Raw genomic sequence first — 17,547 nt, forward strand, 5'->3', positions numbered from 1 at the left:
TCACAACTTCTCTGTCACCTCTGTGAGTGGAGGTTCCGTTTCATTTCTATTTTCTGTCTTGTACACACTAGCTTTGGGGCTAGCCCAGGACTCGGAGAAGTTCGTATACACAACGGGGGCCCCGGCCAGCTGTCCCCGCAGCGCATGCTCTGTGGCCGACAGGACACGCTTTTCCTGGTGTCCTCCGGCCAGCACCTGCTCTCTCGGGGTCTCAGCCCCCGTGTCCGCAGTGCCGGGGGCCCCGGCGCAGACCTGCGAGACAGAAGGAAGGGAAGCGTCCTCATGCAGGTTGCTCTTCCGAGGGTTGAGTCTCCTTTACAACCTGTCTGCTCGGGTTTACTCTTCCGAGTTCGGAGGTATTTGCCTTTTCTTGCATTGGGTCCGGAAGCTTTCCGTCGTCGTCCACAGCAGAAACGAGCGTGGGTGGCTGTCCCCCGCCTCGCCTGGCATCGGCAGTTGTCCCGTCCACTTCTCCAGGGTTGATCTTCTCTGCCCTCCAGGCCCCTCCCCGTGCTCTAGCCTCTCTTCCCGGCTTCCTAAAGCACCGACTTGGTTCTTGCTCTTCCCTCTGCGTAGGCCCTGGTTCCCGCTCCACAGTGCAGATGACCCCTTCTGACCCCTACGCCACCGTCATTCCAAGTGGACACGCTAAGGGGCCCAACCCCTGACAGAGGGCTGGTTGGCCTGCTTAATGGAGAACCAATTACTTGAAACAGCATCGTATTTCTCAGTTCAGCCTATATAGGGGACCAGTTTATTTAACAGATTTAAGACCAAACTAGCAAATTTTGCTCTCGTTCGGAGTCTTGATATAAAAACAGGTGCCAACATCTCACCATCTTAGCCATCAAGAGCTTTGCAAGATACAGGGTTCCCTTTCATGGTGCGAACAACTGTTAAATACTTCTCTGTTCATTTTGCGGGACTTAAACCTTGTACCTAAAATGTGCTTTTCCTCTGTCAGTAATAAGGGATATTGGCATGATTCCATTATTGATCCGTCGTCTACACTTCTGTCGTTGGCCTTGTAAATTGGATTCTGTGTAAGAGGTAGTGTGGTATCCTAATATGGTAAAAACCATAGCTGGAATGGGCTCAAGTTCAGTTCCCTACTTACTAGTTGTGAGGCCCGGGCAATTTAAATACTCTTTCCGTTTTTGTGCATAAACCAAGGGGAAACCACCCTCCTCGAAGTGTGGGCAAGTAGGGCAAGCGTCTACCATGGCGTCTGGCACAGAGGACGGGCCCCAAGTGCCCTCCTACCTGCCCTCCCGTCCTAACAGGTAGCTGGGGCTCCCCGGTCCTCTTTCTTTCCCTTCCTCCTTCGACTTCTCTCTGCTCTGTGTTTCGGTCTCCAGGTAGGTGACTTAGCACAGAACTCCTGGGAGTTTGTATCTTCAGGTTTTCTGAGGCAGAACCGTGTAGAAATTTTCTTAAAGAAGGATTTGAGTTCTTGAAGAAAAAAAAAAAAAAAAGGTGAGCAGCTCCGTGCCATGATTTTACCTCCGTAGATCATGAACATGGTGACATTTCTATCTCTTAACCTTACTGGATTTTTCTATGGAAACGATGGCCTCACGTCTTCTCCAAGGACATCAAAACACACTGAATGGTGTCTGCTGAATCTGGCAAAAGGGAGATGGCAACCGTGCCTCCTCTTTTACCAGAGACTTAAAGTTCTCCTCCCTTTCCAACATTCGCCTGATACACGGTACGCACAATCCTGAGAAGCTCATGCATTAGTCACATGCACTGTGATGGTACCGGGAGCAGAGCATTACTGGGTGATGGCTTGGAGAACACTCGCAGCTCCCTCGTTGAACCAGACATGTAAAACGCTGGGCTTCCCTGCCAGGAGATCTTCATGGAAATACTGACGAACACAAAGAAGCCAGCTGATGGTCACACTCACCTGTAAAATTTAAATACATTTCTCTTCCTTACAGATAATAAGGATTGTGAAATTATGAGATCTGTAATTTCAAAAACCTGATTCTAACTGAAAAGAGAAGCATAATCGTGACTCTGATTTGTTATTTTTCCTAATTTACAGGTCACACGGTGTGTTCGAATATCAGTTGATTGGACTGCTTTAGCCAACTTTAAATTCACAGATAGCAGCATCATGCTTAGAGTTATTTTTACAGATATTTTTGATAAGCTTCACAATCTCCATATGTCACATTTAACTGAAGATTATTAAACAGAAAAACAAAACTCCATCTTTTTCCAAGTCTCAGGTATTTCAAGAAGAGTAAAAACATGGCTTATTTTCTTAAAAATTAAGTATGAGGCATATTTACCATCACTATTGGAATGTACTTTCAAATTCTGATGAGGTAGGTTTAAGAGACATGCTCGATCAGTAATGTCTAAACTTCAGGCCAAGGATAAAGGATGTATGCAATACTTTTTCTGAATTTACATAACAATTTTCCTTACATTGGAGAAACCTATTATTCCACTACCTTAATTTTTTCCTAAGGCAAATTAAAACGTAAAAAAAAAAAAAAAATCTAATCAGACTTAGAATAAAAAGAAAATGCAAAATTGCCACAGGAAGTTGTCCTTAAAATCACTTGGAGTCATATTTTAAATTTAAATCATTAGCAAAAGCTATTAGTTGATATTTTCTTTAAAAATTTCCTCCTGATGGGAAGGAGAAAGTGATCAGAAGCAAATACTAGATAATAATGCCACAATAAACAAAAATTTGCAAGTTTCTATTGTATCAAATTAACTCAATTACACTATTTGCCCTTTACCACAAAGTAAATTTCTTGGATCTTGAAACATGGTAGAAGGAGAGTTTCCCTTTGTGAAAAAATTTTCTTCTACTCTTTAGAAATTAGTCCTTTTCAAGAAGTATTTGCTCATGTGAGTTAAGAGTTAAAGCATACAGCACAGGCCATAAATTTCACCCCTTTTGCTTCTTGAGTAACTCAAAATTTATAACTTGTTTCCCATCGATAAATCATAAATGACATTTCCTTTCAGCTTTACAGAAATGTTTAAGGCCATAACAGAACTTTAACTTCTACAGAAAAGCCAAGGTATCAAGTATTTTCAAAGCACACATACATACACACAAACACATTAGTAAGAAAAATGTAAAAATGAACTCAACGCTGAAAATGAAGAGGAACATATTGATTATGTGGATTTCTGTCAGACCAATCTAGAAAACAAACTGACTTAGAACACTGTGACTACTTTGGGTGGCGTCCTCAAAAATTATCCCTAGTTCTACCGGTAATAATCTCAAAAACCCAGGAATCAAAAATAGAGAGTCGTAAAAGGTGAGAATAAACTCTTATGAAGGGTAACGAGTGCCCCTTGCTGACGGATAGGATGACAGAGCATTCGAGCGGCACTGACTCAGGGCTGCCCGGTCCTCACCTCCCCAGGGCGGACGGTTCCAGGCCACCCGGGCCTCTCCACACCCGACCTCGCCTCCCCGCCTCCCCAGCCCGCCGCCGCCGCCGGAGCCGGCCTTACCTGGGAGGCTGGCCTTGCTGCTCACCACGTGGCGTCCCTCGCTAGAACGGAAGCCCCAGGACGGCTGGGATCGGCTGTTCGCCCGTTTCTATCTCAAGGATCTAGAACAGTGCCTGACAGGTGATCAGGAACAACTGACTTGCAATGTCGTTTCTTGATTGCATCACGTCGTTGGTTTTAAGGTGTCCCTTTTCGTTTTGGTTCGTTTTACGTCCCGCTTCCCTGCCGCCTTCTCAGGACCCTTCCAAACCACCAGTCAGAATGTAATTAATTACGCGATGGTAACAAACCGTCCCAAAATCTCCGTCTGATTTAATGTTTGGCTTTTGCTCATGCTAACGCCTAACGTGTTCAATCTGAGTAGGTTCTGCTCCATAAAGTCACTCAATACCCAGGCTGACATTGCTGTACCTCCTGCAACACGTCCAGTCCTTGGTCCCTGCCTGAGAGAGAAGCCCGAGGAGTGCACAAGGGATCTGATCTTGATGCCTTTCCTCAGGAGTGTGACATCACCTTCCCGCTGGCTCCCTGCAATTACCTAGTCACAACAGCCCCGAGGAGGTGGAAGCCCAGGGGAGCCGATGCAGCGCTCGGGGATCATTACTAGGTCACATGCAGATCATATTTCACAGCACGTATCACAGTTTATTTTAATAAAATCTACTTCCTCTTCTGGAGTGGAAACTCCTCAAGGGCAAACATTTGTTACACATAGCAGGGGCTTGATAAGTACTTGCTGAATAAAAAATTTAATACCGAATATACAGGGGCACCTGGGGGGCTCCGCGGTTGAGTGTCTGCCTTCGGCTCCGGTCATGACCCCAGGGTCCTGGAATCGAGTCCCACATCGAGCTCTCCGCATGGAGCCTGCTTCTCCCTCTGCCCGTGTCTCTGCCTCTCTGTGTGTGTCTCTCATGAATAAATACAACTTAAAAAAAATAAAAAATAAAACCAAATATTCAAAATAATTCACCTTTTTAATTTTTTAAAGAAAAAATACTCTCCATAGGAAAGCATTTCTGTTCTTATGTCCATCAGTAACCACGTGGGACTTGGTATAAACATTTCCCATACACCAACTTTGGTTAAATATACAAGTTTGAAAATAACTCATTTGATGCACACATCAAGATGCTATTAACAGATTCATTAATACCCAAGATTCAGCGCCGTATGTCGAAGGTCCTCCAAGGTTGACATTAGTTTCATTACAATGAACTGTGAGATTCCAATCCATGAATCAAATTATTTAATCTCTGGAGTCTAGCACTCAGAAATTTAATTCCCCCACCCACCCAACACACATTTATAAACTGCCCAAAAGGGCAATTTAATGGAGAGGAGAAAGTAAAAACTGAAAGGCATTTGTAAACATGGGATATCATTTGGACAACTGTATAAAGCGGGCAGAAAATCCTAAAGGTGCACATCAATTAAAGCCTGTAAATGACAGGCTTCAGGAAGCCACACCTGAACATTTCCAGAATTTCACTGCAATAAACAGCCAACAGCCTGCAACACTAGAGCCTTGCTCCATTCCAAAAACCTCTAACCATTTCAAGAACAGAGGAGAATCCACATGAAACGACATAAAAATTTTTAATTAAAAAAATGAAAAACCTAAGTCCTTGTTAAATACTTCATTTTAAAATATGCAGCTTTATTTTAAAACCTGGTAATGCTCAACGATGGCAGTTGACTTCACTCATATATGTAAAAACGTTCTTAAAATAGCAATACATTTCTAAGTGATGTGCTCTGCCACTGATTTTTTTTTCACCAGAATTCTCAAAAAATTATCAAAGAAGAGTTGCATGTTGTGTTCTAAGCCCTTCATTATACTAAACATGGTCAAGCTCCAGAGCTGAAGGTGAACCACTCATGAAATACTGTCTTTGAGATGCTGGAAGTCACAGGAGCACAGAGATTTTAAGATAATTAAGTGATAAGCAGTAGCTTTTCCTTTTTTTTTTTTTTTGCAGGTGTCAAACCCATTTGGTCTAAACTGAACAACTGTTTGGGAGCTATAAAAACTGAGAAGCTTGTCCTTCTTTTCCAACCTCCAAGGACACTGAAAGGTGACAGTGAAACTACTGCATGGGGTCTTCACATGTTCTGTTTAACCACTTAGCATGCAATTCCAAAATGCACGTTTAAAATGATTCTTGAGGAGTTAAGACTTACAATGTTAAGCTTGTTTGTGCTAAATAAACGTTAACTGTCTTATTTACTTGGACACTTACCATCCTCATGCTAACAGTATCTACACATCCTCATGAACCCATGGACTTGGAGAGGGTTCTCGGTAACTGCACTTGGTCTGCGCCTGTAGCATGAAATTCAAGTCACTGTTCATTGTCTGATGGGACTGAACACTCTACAAATACAGGTCACACAAGCTAAGCTTAAAAGTTTTGAGAGTATGCATAGTACAAATTTCATTTCTTAAAATATATAGATGAATATACAGAAAAAATGATTATATAGTCACAAGAAGTACCCACAGAGGCCATGTCTCCACGTGGTGGAACTATGAGTGATTATTCTATTATTGTTATGGCAAAGTATTCTCAAACAGCTAACTTAAGAACCAATGGGTATTACCACCAATGAAATTGTCCTTTCCGGTCTTCACGTTACCTACTTTTAAAGCCACCAACCGATATGAATTTGCCAAGAGTGGCTACCTACATTTTGATACACTTGTAAGAAGGAAGCTCCTTTGAAGGATGGAAAAATAGCAAGATCATGGCTATAAGGGAATAGGCCTGCTCCAAAATTAAAATTAAAAAAGAAAAACCTAATAAGCAACTTAATCATTAGGTTTCCTACAGCTATACAATTCTATAGAAAAATCAGTCTCTAACATTTCATCTTTAAAAGCTTTAAAATATTGTCCTTATACCAATTTGGGCTAATTATTTGTTTCCCTTCAAAACCATTTCTCTCTGTGCTGGTTAACAGTACTGCCAATCAAAACTTATCCTTCAGTCATTTAAGACCAAGTTTCAGATGAGTGGCTAGTTACCTGGCAGGAAAGAACAAAAAGTTGGATGTTAGCAGCAAATTCACAATATTTAAGGGTTTGATGTTTTGTCTGCTTTTGGAAGCCTGCGTGCTAAACACGGGTGACTTTTTACTTCCCGGTAGAAATGGTGGTGGCATTCACTGAAGCAAGCTAGCTCAAGATAGTGTAGCGAAGACACGAAAGAACAAAGTTGTCACTAAAATCCTATGTTTCAGACATTGCCAAGATCTTCTCATGAAACACAGTAACTTAAAACTCCAGGATGGCTTTCAACCTTAATATACCAAACAATAAACAAAAGTGCATGTATAACCCACACACTTTTCATACTTCTTCAGATGATATACATGATTCACATTTACTGTTTTTAAAGTCAAAATGTAAACCTGAAATGACATCAAATCCCACTGTTACATACATGGTCTGCTTTATTCTCTAAACACACGCACAAGCTACGCTGTCACTTCCTAGATCTTCCTATGTTCTGTTTAAAGGAGGATATGCCTTCATCTTTAAACTTTTAGGAATATTAGAAATAACAAGATTAATTCGGTTATACAAAGTCTTTTAGACTATTCACAACCATCAGTTTTTACATGGCACAAGTCACAATGAGTGGATGAAGCTTCCCACATGCTGTCTACAGAATTATAAAGAATGGAAAAGTCACCAAGTTGAAATCTGAAGTATCAAATCCACGCAGGGGAATGATCTTCAGATATCTATCTGGCTTGTGGGGGACGGGGGGAGGGGTAGAGAAAAAGTAATAATCCAAGAATCTTGAATTTTTCAGGATTAGGATGTTATTTAATGTGCTTGAAACAATTAAGTGTTGACTAAAGCCCTAAGAAAAGTGCCTCTCAAACACGAGTAGACTAAAAAATAAAAAGAAAGAAAAGAAAAAAAAAAACAAAACACGAGTAGACTGATACTCTACTCCCGAGCTGACAAAGGCTCGTGTTTTTATAAGTGCAGGTTTTTAAGCACAGCAGGAAAAAAAAAAAAAAACCCCACAAAACTTACAGAGAACTTTTCACATTTGGCTGCCCATTTAAAATGTTAATAAATCTAAACAATTTAAATACTCTCATTTAATAAAACACCCACACAATGACAAGAATGAGACTTTAATCAGTTTTAAGTGGAGTTTATAACACTAAGAGATAAAGGGCTGTTAACAAACACAATAACAAATGGACATCTGATTGGTATGAGGCATTATCCTGTACACATCATATGTTTTTGTGTATCCTCAGGGCATAGCATTTACACACAGAGCCACTGCTGCACAGCACAAGAGTATCTGAAGAGGCTGAATCAGAGGAAGGCTGTTTAACAGACTGGAATTTTTAGTATATATATTCTATATGAAAACAGATTGAACTTTTGAACTGGCAGGGTAGAAGGCAACTCTGCCCAACACTGCATTAAAGCCCCCACGCAGGTGCACAGCTCCACCCCTTCCATCTGCATGCATGACACATTAACAGTATTTAAAGGTAAACGAGGCACTTTGTGGCAACCACAGCCATCGTTATGAACATATTGCACAAATTTTCTAAAACTAAACATGTAACTTGTACCCTACTTTTATTTTTTAAAGCTGAAACATTTGATGCTGCCGGTAAACTCCACTTAAGTTTATAACCTGTGCCACAGCAAAGAATGGTGATGCTATTTATTCAACTGCCCTGTAGTAATTATGGAAAAAAAAATGTTTGAGGGGAGCTACAGAGGACTTGGGATGGCACAGGGCCCAACTGTAAGCTTTCTTAAAAAGTGATGCCTTCAAGTAACTTCAGACATGTAAGCGGCTGCACATCCAAAAAGTCTAAGTAAGAAAACATTCCAGAAACTCAAAGAGATTACCTACAGAATGCATTTCAGGCTAATTATGAATACTGTCATAAATAAAGTTTTAATTAGGACTCAAAAACCTTTCAGTCATAGCAATTCTTGTCAAATTCTATGGGGATGGTAACTGAAATAAAGGAGAGTAGTATGTATAATATATATTTATATATATATAATATATATATATAATGCCATATCTCCATTTCCAATGACTACACCATAAAATGTAAGCAAGGCTTCTCAAAAACATTGAAACATTCAAAATCAAAACCCTCATTCAGACCTTCACATTCCAAAGGAAAAATAATAACAGTGCAAAAGCCCATTATAATGTCATTATTTATGACCTGGCCCTCCATGTTACATATTGGAACAACACAAGTTATGTTTTAATATACTGTGCCCAAAACTGTAACAAATAACAGTATTAATAACTATCGTCAAAACATGAATAGTTGATTTTCATTTTAAGTCAACAATTTTCAGCTTTTATGAAAGATAAGGTGGCATATAAATTTCAATGCTGAGATCTTAGGAATAGTTGTCTCTAACTTTACCAATTTAACTTATGAGCAGTCAATGAATTCTCTATATATATCAATGTTTAAATACAAATGTGTAAATCCTAAGAGCTTTGTTAAAAATTTAAAAATTTTACTTGTTGAATGAAACGGATGAGGTATGGAAAACATGTCAACATTATTTACTAAGAGTATTTTAGATGAAGTTCTGCCTAATTTATTTACCATCAAATTCTATAAATGCTGCTCTAGTAGGTCTTATGCAATCTGTATTTGTAAATTAACTAGGTCAGACCACAGCTAGTGAACAATTTCAGCACCAATAAGTTATTGAAAATGAGATTTTACACCATTTAGAAATAAATTGGCTGGATATTTAAATGTCTCCAGGTCAAGGTATAATTTGAAAGACACCAAATTTCTGTGGGGGAAAAACTTTTTTTAAATAGTATCTTCACATTAGCTTTACAATAGTAGTTGTACTCTGCTTAGAATCATATGCAGTCTGGGCATATCAAATATATGATATTTAAGAAGTTAAATTGAAGCCCTAGTCCTAACTCTAGCACTATGAAGAAATGATTCAACACTGCACATTAAAAAAAAAAATCTATTCTTTCAATAAAAACCGATAAAAGCGTTATGTGGGACAATTTCTACTGAAAAAGTAAATGCCTTATTATTTGTGCAGTGTTGAAAATTTACTGCAACTCTAATTTCCTTTTTAACACAAATAATGTTCTTTTAAATATAAACATTATATGTATTCAGTATTCAAGTAAAATTCCCTAACAGTTAATGACATTTAAAAAATGTGCAAAACTGCAAAACTCATTGTAATAGAATGTGTAAGGTCAAAAGGGCGGAACGGCTGACAGCTATTGGATTGAGTAAGTGCATCATAAATCTTTAAAGAAAAAAACGCTTACTGTAGAATCTCAAATTGAAATTTCCTGTGCAGCATTACAAAATATTTTATATTCAATTGAGAAAAAAGAAGCTTGCAGGCAGCACATGAAGCATCCACAGCAGGTATATGATTGAAAACTAATAAAGTTAAGTGTAGGTTGTTGACTGATGTAGTACTAATAGCATCTGACTTTTCGCACTGGCCTTGATTACACAGGAGATGGAGCAGTCGTTACAACTGAAAAAAAATATATTTAATAGATCATTGTCAATTTTTGTAATGTTTCAAGCCCATTCTTTGTTGATAGCCTCCACATTTATATGGTTAAGTCATTGTTGCTGTGTTTCTCATCTATGACCACATTATTTTTAATATCCCTTCATTTGTGGATTCTTAAGAAGAAGTTGTGGAAGGTTCATTCCTGTACCCCAATACAGATTCACTCCCTCTAGCTGCCTTTTCTAGCACCAATATGCTTTAAAAAAAATAAAATGCACAAAACGACAAGCAGTGACAGCGGCCAATTCCTCAAATGTCCAGATTAATAACTGTAGCATGCTAAAGAAAGGTGCATGAAATAGCTGGAGATGGTCTATGGTCCAGAGTTCAGCATGACAGATCTCCCTTTCTGAGCACTCCCTCCGTTCCCCTAACCCGAATACATGCATTAGAATGTAGCAAAACCCTCGAGAAACTCCTCTTAGCCAACTGCAGACTTATCTGTTGCCACAAGTGCAAAGGGGTAGGATGTGAACCTGTATATCACAAAACTCTTTAGCCACTTCAGTTGGTGACAGAACACAAAATGAGAAATTCCTACGTATACACATCAGTCTGTCTCCACTTTTTATAAAACTGGAATAAAATGGGAAAGTGCCATCTTTATTTATCCTAATTGAATTTTCAATGTCCTTTTGACACAAAAAGGTATATACATGACACAGCTACACAACCTTTTTTCAACTGGACAACAAGTGTCAAAACCCCGTGGATGTATAGGGCAAAACGAGATTGGTCAGGAAGAGAGAATTGTTCCTATAACTGGTAATCTGACACAATGTCCTATTGCCATTAAAAAAAAAAGGTCCAATTTCAGTTTATTCAAGTTTGTTTTCATGGTGTTTTATCCCTCTTGATTAAAAAAAATTCAGACTTTTGTGATTTGTGTGTGCTGATCTTCATCAAAGGGTTCATTCTCTGGGTCAGAGTCAGTGGTGTCAGAATATCTATAATGATCAGGTTCATTGTCACTAACATCTGGCGTCACAGAAGTTGAACTGCTAGCCTCCGGGTTTGATGGCTCCTCTACAGTTTTTGTGAAGTACAGCTTCACCTAGAGAAAAAAAGGCAAAGTTTAAATGGAAAGTCCAGGAATCTGACTAATCTTAAATTACTTGGCAAAGATACATATTTTTAGCAGGTTCGTTTTTAAAAGTGCTGTGGCACACAGGATCTCGAAAAGGCAATGTCTTTTCAATGACCCTCTTCTTCAGTTTTCCTCTAGGTTTTCGTGTTACACACTGAAAACATACACTAGTTAACATACTCGTCTTTAATAAGCGGAAGCTGCAAGCATTAACTAATTCCACAAGAGATGCACAGAGACTGAAGTTCATCAGTCATTTACAAAATGTATTTTCAAACACAAAATTCAATGAAAAACAGCTGAGTTCCAAAAGAATGTTTCACTTACTACCTGTCTGAATCTTTGTGCATTTTCTGATACAAATAATACTAAACAAATACAAGTATTATAAAAACACTGAGCAATAATGATGGTTAGGATCTCATTAGCCCTCGAGGTTAAGAACAGCATACAACGATCTAAGGGCCTCTGCAGGCGGTGCTGAGTAACCTGTCAAACAACTCAACAAGGCAGGTATTTCCATCTGGGAGGACAGGAAGCTAAGGCCCAGAAAGGCAAGTAGGTAGTGGATGTGAGGTTTTGATAGGATCTGCCGTGAAACCCCTGCCCTGTTTTCCAATAATCAGCATCAATTCCCCTCATCTTACATCCAGCATCCGTTCCATCAGTAAATCCTTTCAGTTCCACCTGTAGAATGCCACCTCCACCCACTCTGATGGCTTCTCACTGCCCCACTAGCGCTGCCACCGCTAGTCCAAGCAACCACTATCTCCCGTCTGGAAGAGACCACTGTAGCAACTTCTTACCTCACCTCCTATCTCTGTTCTTGCCTCCTCTCCCTAACTTTCCTCTCCAGTCCACATTTTAAAAAATATTTTATTTATTTATTTATTTGACAGAGAGATAGAGAGCGAGCATGAGCAGGGGGGAGAGGCTGAGGGAGAAGCAGAAGCAGGCTCCCCGCTGAGCAGGGAGCCCGATGTGGGGCTCGATTCCAGGACCCTGAGATCATGACCTGAGCCAAAGGCAGATGCTTCATGGACTGAGCCACCCAGGCACCCCTCCAGTCTACATTTTAAAGACAAAATTCAGATGACATCCTTCCTGTGCTGAAAACACCTCAATGTCTTCAGACTCCGACTGCCACGCTTTAGTCAAAACGACTGCGTATCTACTGCTCCCCAAACATATGAGAATTATTCCCGTCTCAGAGCTCTCATCCCAGGTATTTGTACAGCTCACTCATCTCATTTAGGCCTCCGATGAAATGTCACCTTCTCTTAACTACTGAGCTAAAACATACACCAAGGTCATTCTCTATCCCACTTCTACTTTCTTTGTTCATAAGTACTTACCATCATATATCTCTGCTTACTGATAATTGAAATAGTTTTTATTTGTAAACATAAATATTTAATCTTATTAAAAAAGGAAACAAAATAGCAGCAGTCACACTTTAAAAGCTATTAATTAAGGAAAATGCAGACTTAGGTAAAAGATAGTAATGGAAACCCACGGATTCCAAAAGATAGTATCCAAAGATACTTCTAACCACTTAAAAGAACTGTAAGAAGTAAAGGCACTTAGTACTGGACTTACTTTCACTTAAAATATGTAACCCCCCTTTATTTTTATGATTACTTGCAAGATTCTCATACTTATCAGCTAAAGGTAGACTTGCCGCATGTTCTAGAAATGGAATGAGGCAAAACAAGTAAGAGAGAATGTTTGCAAAGTAAGAGAGAAAGGAGGAAGGTATGGTGAAAGGAAGGGGGGAGGTCAGAGAGAACAAGAAACAGGAAAGGGGAAGGTAAAAAGAGCAAATTACCAGTGGAAAACATTGACAAATCACATTTTTTAATCTGGAAAATTCTTATCAATGCACAGGAATAGAAATACACACATCACATATAGACATAAGTAATGATCCAAATAATTCCATTATATGAGGAAGCAGACAGAGCTTCAGAAAGGGAGTAACAGGAGGATGATGGGAGAAGGCCTCTCAGAGCACCAGGCCTGAAGTCAGGGCTACCACATGGAAGGGTAGCCAAATGCGGGAAGGGCAAGGGAACGGCGGCAGGTGGAGACGTACAGGGAGAGGAAAGGAGAGCTCAGCCTCTGGCAGAACTGAGGAGAGGCCAGGATGGGTGGGTCTCAGAGCAGCAGGAGGACATGGCGAGAGCTCACGTAGGAGGAAGGCCTGTGCTCAGTTAGGCAGGTCCTTATAAGTCGTATCAAAAAACCACAAAGTCTTTAAAAAGTATAAACATGAGTGACACAATGTCTATTTTAAGATCACTTTGAGGAGTTGAAAATAAATTGAAAAGGGACAAACTCAGGAACAGTTAAGAACATCCCATATGAATCATTCACAAATGATGGAGTTCCCTTCTACCTCTTTCTTCCCCCATTCCTACTTCATATCCCATAAACTGAAGTTCCCTTCCCAATCCCTGCCCCACATGTCACCAAACAAAAGCAGCGAAAGAGGTTTTTAAAAGGGGGGGGGGGGGGGGATAGAAAATAAAAAAAATAAATAAATAAAATTTTTAAAAAAATTAAAAAGGGGGGGCAGCTTTTTGACTTTTGACTCTGTGTGCACATCCTTATTAGAAACTCAAGTTATTAATACCTAAATATTGCTTCTAAATAATACTTAAAACTCACTCATTCAAGTCCTTCACCAGCTAGACACCTAAACCCCGCCCCACACACACACAAAGAGCCACCCACCACTTCCTTAAAATTTCTTTAACCGACCTTAAAATTTGGAGAAAAATATCGGTTGGCCTTGTCTTTATTTGCTTTGTCGAGATCATTTTTTGTTAAAGTGAGTACTAGATATTCCTTGTCATTATCTGCACGTTCTATACTGCAAATACTATCAATTTCTTGATCACATAGACTTCCATTTTCTACTTTTTCTGAGGTTTCCTCTGGTCCTGGTATGAAGAATGTGTTTACCCAAAAGTGAAACATTTTGTCCTTTAAAAAAAAAAAGACAAATTTTAAATTGTTTTTAAAGAAGAAAACATATAACCTATATTCAACATTTGCCCCAAGAAGTCAATAAAATAAGGCTCGTGTCATTTGACAGTCTGAATAAAGACAAACCTACAAACACTTGGCAATCTGTGGGTTATCTGTTGCATCTAACTCACACATGTTTATTCTTTTGTTCAAATTTTAGACCAAAAATGTGATTCCACAAGTTCTAAGATAACTTACTTTTGTTTTAAAACCATAAGTAAAATATTTCCTTTCTTGTCTAATGTTAGCTTTATAAAATGCTTTGAGTTTGTATGTACGTGTGTATTAAATAATCAGATATGGGTTTAATGCTGTTTCAACAAGTTAACCATTACAAAATTTACTTTAACAAAGGTTCTTGAAATGTCAACACAACTTCCCGAGGAAGCACGGCAGATACATTTCTACTTCAGAAGCAACAAGAACACTAAGTGGCTTCAGTTCCTTACACGACAATGCATGTGTTTGAAAACATTCATAGTCCTGGGTGTTATTCTATATGTTGACAAATCGAACTCCAATAAAAAGATATACAAATAAAATAAAATGTTCATAATATGGGGGAAGGAGACAAGCAATCTGACTTTTTTATGTTATAAAAAAATGCCTATTAAAAAATTACTTATTAATAATAAAAAAAAACACAACAGATGTTCATCACTTCTAACCCTTCCTGACCAATACATAAAATGTTCTCTCTTTCTCTCTTCTTCTAATGACTGGAATTTGGCCTGTATGGGTCACTTGACAGCTAATGATGTGCAGCTTTGTGACATCTTATTTACCTGGTGCCTTAAATTGCCATTAAATCTGTTATTCTAACTTACCTTTGAGTTTTGCTATTTTCCCAGGAAGATGGTAAGACCCTTAAATATCCTACGTTTAACTGACTTTTTTTTTTTTTTTTTAAAGATTTATTTATTTATTCATTCAGAGAGAGCGAGAGAGAGGCAGAGACACAGGCAGAGGGAGAAGCAGGTTCCATGCAGGAAGCCCGATGTGGGACTCGATCCCGGGACTCCAGGGTCACACCCAGGGCTGCAGGCGGCGCTAAACCGCTGTGCCACCAGGGCTACCCTGACTTTTTATCTTTTAATAGTACCTAGTAATCCTGTATGTAAGTCTTTAAAAAAATATATTTGTTAATTTCAATTATTATAGCAAAGTCACTGAGTTAGTAACTGTACATATCTTTTACTTAGAGTCAAAAGAACATAAGCTAGTGATATTTAAATCTCCAAAAATGTGGATTCTGTTTAGGTACTGATTATATTAAACCTGTTTTTGTTTAAATCATAGCAACATTTGTAACAGGCAGGGAAAATCACATAAAATGGCAATATATGTAAAGTAATCCCAGTTAATGATATATTACAAATATTAATCTAATCTTCCATTTTACATGTATTAAAGTAATGTACACATGGTAACTACAAGTGAGAACTTATACACTCCTACTAAAGATACAGGGAGACAGTGATGCAGGTGTCTGTTTTAAATATAAAATATAACATTTTAGAGGCACCTAGCTAGCTCAGTTGGTATGTACTCTTGATCTCAGGGTCATGAGTTCAAGCCCCATGCTGGGTGTGGAGCCTAATTAAATAAATGAATTTTTTTTTAAATAAAAAAATAAAAATTTACATGTACCAGTCTTATAACAAATAGAAAAGAAAAAATACCTTAATTTTAAACATTAGCTAACACTTCCCGGACTACTAAAAAATTATTTTCCAAAGTTATCAAGATATATTTAACTTTCATTTATACAGAATAGGCAGGAAATGGGTTTCTAGTGAAAAAATAAGAGTTTAACATTTTGTAAATTTCCCAGCTATGTGGATTCTGGATATAGAAAATAGTATTTCTTCAGATAAGTCAAGGTAGAGCTTAAAATTTTTGTAATAAATGAAACTTCATCTTTTTCTTAAAAAAAAAAGCTAAATATTGGGAAAACTAAATCAGTCCTATTACTGAGAATGTCTAAAGATTGGCAATATACTATGTGGAATGTTTATTGAGGCAGTAACAACATACAAAGCTAGTATTTTTGTTCATTACTATGCCACCTAAGGTACACTCACTTTACTTTTATGTTCACACAATATTTTAAATCAAGAGAGTTTAAGAATTAGCTCTTGGGATCCCTGGGTGGCTCGGCATTTAAGCGCCTGCCTTCAGCCCAGGGCGTAATTCTGGAGACCCGGGATTGAGTCCCATGTCGGGCTCCCTGCGTGGAGCCTGCTTCTCCCTCTGCCTGTGTCTCTGCCTCTCTCTCTCTCTCTCTCTGGGTCTTTCGTGAATAAAGAAATCTTTAATAAAAAAAAAAATAAAAAAAAAAAAGAATTAGCTCTTGAATTACCTAACTATGGCTCAGTAAGATGCAAACCTCACTTTCTAAACCTGCACATTTAATACATTTTTTCATTCTTTATTACTTCCTTTGCATACTTATCACTCTCCTAAGCTAAAAATCAAAATATTCGATAAATTTGAGGAAGCTAAATATGAAATGATCTGGTCTCGAGAAACAAACCAAAATGGGGGAAAGTGTCATCACACAATAATACCATGGGACAGAGCTTATTTATACATAGAGACCAAATCTTTTATAAACTCAGGGCCCCTTGCTAGCTTTTCCTTGGTAATTGATCATTCTTTCTCAAAGGATTATAACTTTTTTTAAAAAGATTTTATTTATTTATTCATGAGAGACACAGAGAGAGAGGCAGAGACCCAGGCAGAGGGAGAAGCAGGCTCCATGCAAGGAGCCCGATGCGGACTTGATCCCAGGACCCCGGGACCATGCCCTGAGGCAAAGGCAGGCGCTCAACTGCCGAGCCACCGAGGAGTCCCAGATTATAACAGATTTAAGGGGGTACAGAATCTTTAACATTTTTACAAAATTTCTCTGCATAACCTAACTTACAGAAAATTCATCTAAAATTACAACGCCAGGGATCCCTGGGTGGCGCAGCGGTTTGGCGCCTGCCTTTGGCCTAGGGCGCGATCCTGGAGACCCAGGATCGATTCCCACATCGGGCTCCCGGTGCATGGAGCCTGCTTCTCCCTCTGCCTGTGTCTCTGCCTCTCCTTCTCTCTCTGTGACTATCATAAATAAATAAAAATTAAAAAATATATATTTAAAAAAAAATTAAAAAAAAAAAATAAATAAAAAATAAAAAAAATAAAATTACAACGCCATAAGGACTTTTCCCCTAATAAGATTTGTTACCATTATATTATAATGGCTCATCAATGCTCAAGTAAGCAAAGCGTGTGCAGATCAAACAGAAAACCAATTACAATTCACCAGATGGTTAGGCACAAAATATAG

At 38.7% G+C, this 17,547-nt stretch overlaps 1 protein-coding gene across 7 annotated transcripts in view; it reads right to left on the reverse strand.

The window, feature by feature from the left end:
• Positions 1–7,637: 7,637 nt before the first annotated feature.
• PTEN (phosphatase and tensin homolog) overlaps positions 7,638–17,547 on the reverse strand; it is a 90,989-nt gene continuing 81,079 nt past the window's right edge. For all 7 annotated transcript variants that reach the window (XM_072803708.1, XM_072803705.1, XM_072803704.1 and 4 more), the window contains 2 exons: positions 13,941–14,165; positions 7,638–11,144 (listed from right to left, as the gene is read on the reverse strand). In XM_072803708.1, the coding sequence (XP_072659809.1) occupies positions 10,959–11,144; positions 13,941–14,165 (411 nt within the window). In that variant the 3' untranslated portion in view covers positions 7,638–10,958. The remainder of the gene's footprint in view (positions 11,145–13,940; positions 14,166–17,547) is intronic.

This window comes from Canis lupus, chromosome 27 (genome assembly GCF_048164855.1).
Source record: "Canis lupus baileyi chromosome 27, mCanLup2.hap1, whole genome shotgun sequence".
In the NCBI taxonomy this organism is placed as follows: domain Eukaryota; kingdom Metazoa; phylum Chordata; class Mammalia; order Carnivora; family Canidae; genus Canis; species Canis lupus.